At 37.0% G+C, this 5,534-nt stretch overlaps 1 protein-coding gene across 1 annotated transcript; it reads right to left on the bottom strand.

The window, feature by feature from the left end:
* Positions 1 to 294: 294 nt before the first annotated feature.
* On the bottom strand, positions 295 to 3,570 carry LOC104898217 (3-ketoacyl-CoA synthase 11). Its single transcript, XM_010685262.4, has 2 exons — positions 2,652 to 3,570; positions 295 to 1,291 (listed from the first exon to the last, which is right to left on the bottom strand). Exons 1-2 carry the CDS (start codon positions 3,435 to 3,437, stop codon positions 500 to 502), a joined length of 1,578 nt encoding a protein of 525 aa, XP_010683564.2. The 5' UTR covers positions 3,438 to 3,570; the 3' UTR covers positions 295 to 499.
* Between the last annotated feature and the right edge of the window lie 1,964 nt (positions 3,571 to 5,534).

Below are 5,534 nucleotides of genomic sequence, written 5' to 3'. Positions count from 1 at the left end.
TAGTACACGAATTAGGAGATTTATATGTATTGTTGTTACCATAAACAGAGACTAGTATATGTTGCACGCGATGCGTGCGTGATATTTTGTACAAGTGCTTTCGTGGAAGTTTTTAATTTAATTATCATTTAAGTAATATTGTTCTATTTTAGGGATCCTTTTTTCCCAAAAAAAAAAATTGAGAGAATGCAATTAGTAATTTTGATTTGTTTGGTTATTAGGGGTATATTGAGAGAGCGTGGCATGGACACCAAAAGATCAAGAGTTCCCATATATAATAGAGATACAAGCTAGTCAAAGAAGAAAAGATAACGATGTTAATTAATCGTTCCCAAAGTTGTATTCATCAGTGAACAACAACAATCGAACTACATAAAAATGGAATGGTTCAAATAAATAAAATTTGTTCAAGTTTGTTGTGACTTGTGATTAACAAGAAACTAGTATTTACTAAGAAAAAAAAGAGAGGAGAAATTAAGAACAATGATGAGCAAGATTATCATTCTTGAGGCATATTAAGTGGTGTAAATCTTGGAACATCAACAGGAAATTGTTGAATCTCATCCATCCAAGGATTCTTCTCCTTAGCAGGATTAATAGTCCTTAATGCTTGCCAAACTGCACTATTACACTTGAACCCTGACCCAAATGCAATTTGCCATGTCTTATGGCCTCTCTTGATCCTTCCTTTAGCTTCGGCGTAAGCCAATTCGTACCACAATGAGCTACTAGATGTGTTTCCAAATCGATAGAGGGTCATCCTAGATGGCTCCATATGCCATGGTGAAAGCGCGAGACTCTTCTCTAATTCATCCAGGACGGCTCTTCCACCAGCATGAATGCAAAAATGGTTCACTGCTAACTTAAAATCAGGAATGTAAGGCTTGATTTTCATCTTAAATGCAATTCTTGCAACTAATGTAACAAAGAACAATAGTTGTTCGGACATAGGTAGAACTAAAGGGCCTAAAGTTGTTATGTTAGCCTTTAAGGCTTCCCCTGCAACAGCCATTAAGTCTTTTGATAGCGAAACACCAACTGTTTTGCTTTCATCTTCCTTTTGGTATACACAACTGTAACTCCTGTCTTCTGCACCTTTGTGTGTACGAATTGTGTGCATAAGTTGGTACTTTGAACGACCACGATCAGATGCTCGATTCGATAGGAGGATTGCAGCTCCTCCCATTCGGAACAGGCAGTTTGATAACAGCATTGATCGATCATTTCCCCAATACCAATTTTGGGTTATGTTCTCTGTGCTTACCACCAAAGCATAGGAATTGCTGTGCACCTGCATATACGTACATTGCGCAAAACTAGTTAATTACCGGACTTAAAATTTACAACACCTCAATCTTAACTACTAAGCCAATAACATCTTTGATTAGCTGCATACTTTATTGATCTTATGGACATTTCTTCATCAAGAATTCAGCGAGGTACCACTACACGCAAAACTAGTTAATTATTGGACTTAAAATTTACAACACCTCAATCTTAACTACTAGGCCAAGACATCCTTAGTTAGCTGCATACTTTATTGATCTTATGGACATTTCTTCATCAAGAGTTCAACGAGGTACCACTACACGCAAAACTAGTTAATTATTGAACTTAAAATTTACAACACCTCCATCTTAACTATTAGGCCAAAACATCCTTGATTAGCTGCATACTTTATTGATCTTATGGACATTTCTTCATCAAGAGTTCAGCGAGGTACCACTACAAGTGATTCATGAAAATATATCTTACATCTAAAAGTCTATTATTTTGCCTTTATCTTACTAAAAATGTCCCTCTAAATTTTCAAGATCTTGTCAGGAATATTTCCCCGATAAATTGCTAAACATATCCTTTGGAATGAACACAAAATCTACTATAAGAGATCGTATTTTTCACCTTATATTCAATTATTTTATTATGGAAAAAGAAGTTCAACCAAGTCAGATTTAAAGACGATAAGTTCATATATTTAAGGTTAAATAAGTTAAGATTTTATATTCAAGTTGAATAAGTTCATATAAGTTTAATTCAAAACCAATAATTACAATTGAGTTCATAGTCAGAAAAATCGGCTATGTCCAAATAAGTTAAGTAAAGAGCCGATTTAGTTCAAATGAATACTGAAATTATTCATGTAAAAGAACGAATACTTAATAACTCTACTTGAAAAAAATGAAGATAGTAAATTTTTTAGGATGTACTTTAAAAGTAATTTACCGACGTATTTAGAAATGCTTTTAATTTGGTGTTCCAAAAAGGTTTTTTAGGAAAGAAAAGAATTGAAAATATCAACGCAAATACTCAATGAAAAGGCTAATTAGTCCTCAACAAAAAGATCACGTATCTTAGCTAGCTTCTTGTTGATCTAAACAACTTAATTAATAGAGCCCTGACTTCACACTTGGAATTAAGTACGTACGTAATTACCATCCCCTCCCTTTCTTTATACTTTGTACTGCCTTCGTAATTCATATGGATCAAAAAAAGTACGTAATTACCATCCCATCCCCTTCTTTATACTTTATACTGCCTTCGTGGCTCATATGGATAATAAAAAAAAGTACGTACTTACCATATATAATTAAAAAGAAAGAAAAGCACTTTTCTTCCACTGAATTAAATGCTCATAAATTAATAAAATGTACCTGCAAGAGCTCCTTAGCAAGATCAATGGAAATGAGACCAGCACTACAACCCATACCACCAAGATTGTAGCTTAAAACATTGCCTCTTAGCTTGTAGTGGTTAACAATCATAGCCGACAAAGATGGTGTAGGGTTAAACAAACTACAATTCACAACCAAAATCCCTATGTCCTTAGCCTTCACCTTAGTCTTAGCCAACAACTCATCAATGGCTCCAAACATGACCAACTCGGCCTCCTTTCGAGCCTCGGCCATGCACGGGTTAGGCGGAAGTTGGATCAACGCCTCAGGAAAGTACGTCTCTTGGCCCAAACCCGATCTCTCTAGGATCTTCTTTTGAAAATCCATGTTTTCTTGAGAGAAAATTCCGAGTTTAACTGTTCTATCCATAAAAAGTTCCCTTGTAACTTTTCTTGACGGATCAGGCTTATAACATGCGAAATTAACCAAGTACACCTTCCTAGGCCGACTCATAAAATAAAGGGTGCCTAGGAAGACCAACAAGGCCGTACACATAAACACCGTGACCAAATTATACTTAACCATGTCTAGTGACAATTGAACCAAGCCATGGACTGAATGTGTCGAAATGTGTACACTACCTAAGACTGAAAGAACCAAAGGGACTAACATGAAGTAAAAAAAATTCGAGATCAAGTAATGGTACCCTAGCTTAACATACTTCAATCGAACCGATTGTTTAAAGTTCGGAAGCTTATCACTACTACTACTTCTACCACTATTCGCTACATTGATTTCCGAGTTTTGGCTCATATGATGTGCCATTTTTTTTAGGGAACAAAGTACAGGAAAGGTTTCCAAATTTTTTGGGATGGAAGAGGAAAGAAAGAAGTAGATAAGAATTTATAGGGGAGAAAAATACAAGGATAGTATTAAGGAAGATACAAAGTAGACAAACAAAGTGGAGAGTATAACGTGGGGGAAAAGAGTGAAGGGAGATGGATACAACTATACCAACTACCCCAACGAACTTTTAATTAATTGCGCGCCTTTGAATATAAAACTTTATTATAGGAAGGAAATTGGAGTAATTATATAACGAGGCAGACGTTCAGTGGGGAAATGACAGGTTTTATGCAATTAATATTTGTCTCATTGCATAATTTTTGACCAAGAATGAAATTTTTCCCACTTGTAAATAAAGCTATATACACGTTTTTGATAATAAATATGTTCACTCTTTTGAGGTTTGAGTGTTGTGTTTGACATTTTCAACAGAGTCCAAACCATAGTAATCCAACTAGCTAGATTGTCAAGTGGTTTGGTTTTTGTCATTATGTATGAAGTTTTTTTTTTTGGGTTATGTTATATGCCGCCCTTAGGGTTGTATATAAAATAGAGGTGATCATGGGCCGGGCCGGGTTCGGGCCGGGTCGCGGCCAAAAAATGCCCATTGACCGGGCCGGGCCTAAATTCGGGCCGAATTTTTGTGTCCAAAGCCCGCTATTTCGGGCCGGGCTTAGTGGGCTTTTGCGGGCCAAAACGGGCCGGGCCAAAAAATAGACTAAAAAGTCGTTTTTAGCTTGCCCAAAGCCCGCCCAAAAACAAAAAAAAAACGACCGGGCCCGGCCCGGCCCGCGGGCCGAAAAATTCTGCCCAAAACCCGGCCCAAAAACGGGCCGGGCCAAAATGATCACCTCTAATATAAAACATAAATACACCTACTTAAAATGGAAATAAGTTGTGAATTTATGGAAATTTTTTGCATCAACCGATTTAATAAATGATCAATTAATGCAACTTATTTTCATTTTTAGCTTCTTATATACAGCCCTTAGGGCTGCATATAGCTTTTCCCTTTTTTTTATTACCTTTCCGAAAAGAGTCATACTATTTCGCTATATTAAGGTCGACTTTGCTGGTGGAGTTGATCGCATTTTAGATCATGTTATATTTCTTGATTTGTTAGGTTATTGTCTTGAGAGAAGGGTGATCTAATTTCTATTTGTACCTTTTAAAAAAATTGAAGGTTTTTCTTTTGGAGTGGATCTATATGTTGGGAATATTATCAATATGGGGCTCAAGATGGTATATGGGTGTGGACTGCGGAGATGAGGTTGCGTAGAAGGAAAAGGCGTAAATTGCTATGCAGGGGGCTTTGCTCGATCGGGTCGGACAGTGCCGTCCGACCGGGACCCAAGATGGAGAGCACAACAACATTACTTTGTGAAGCGCCCGATGGAAGGGACGAATTACGACATGGGCGCTCCTCGCCCGATCGGGCCCACGTCTATTCTGGCTTAATGATTTAGTCGCCCGACCCAATCGGACGGTTTCGCCCGACTCTATCGGGCGGTGGCCTATTTTGGCTTATTTCGATGCGGAAACGCGTTTTTTTCAAGGGAGTATAAATAGACTTACCCTAATGCGTTTTTTTTTTATCCATTTAAGCCACGAAGGCGGTACAAAGTACAAAGAAAGGGAGGGGGGATTCGAACCTGTGACCTATCGTTCACAGCACCTCAATCTTAACCACTAGGCCAAGACATCCTTTGTTACCCTAATGCGTTTATAATTGTACTTACATTATTATTCTCAAATTCAAGAGAGAGAAAGCTAGAGAGAGAGTTCTTGGAGTACTTTTGTAATCTTTCTTGAACATTCATCGATTCCTAGTCCAGATTCGTGGTTTTTCTCCCAATTCTTGGGTTTTCACGCAAAAGTTCTCGTGTGTCTTGCTTTTTTATTTGTTGTTCTATTATTATTTGTTATTATTTGCTAGATTGATAGTCAATTGAACTTACGCTATATCAAGTATAGAAACAAAAATTTCAAATAGAGATACGTCGTCCTCTCATACAAATATATTTACTTTTAAATACTAAAAATTCGATTTTAATTAATTTACGCGCACCTTTAAAT

This window comes from Beta vulgaris, chromosome 7, assembly GCF_026745355.1.
Source record: "Beta vulgaris subsp. vulgaris cultivar EL10 chromosome 7, EL10.2, whole genome shotgun sequence".
Taxonomy (NCBI): domain Eukaryota; kingdom Viridiplantae; phylum Streptophyta; class Magnoliopsida; order Caryophyllales; family Amaranthaceae; genus Beta; species Beta vulgaris.
Note: the sequence above shows the minus strand (reverse complement) of the source record. Positions and strands in the feature narration are given on the sequence as shown.

Excerpts from the sequence above, each read along its gene's own strand:
- LOC104898217 (XM_010685262.4), bottom strand. The coding sequence starts at position 3,437 with ATGGCACATCATATGAGCCAAAACTCGGAAATCAATGTAGCGAATAGT. Across the intron at positions 1,292-2,651 it reads TTGCTAAGGAGCTCTTGCAG|GTGCACAGCAATTCCTATGC; the intron begins GTACATTTTATT and ends ACGTATATGCAG.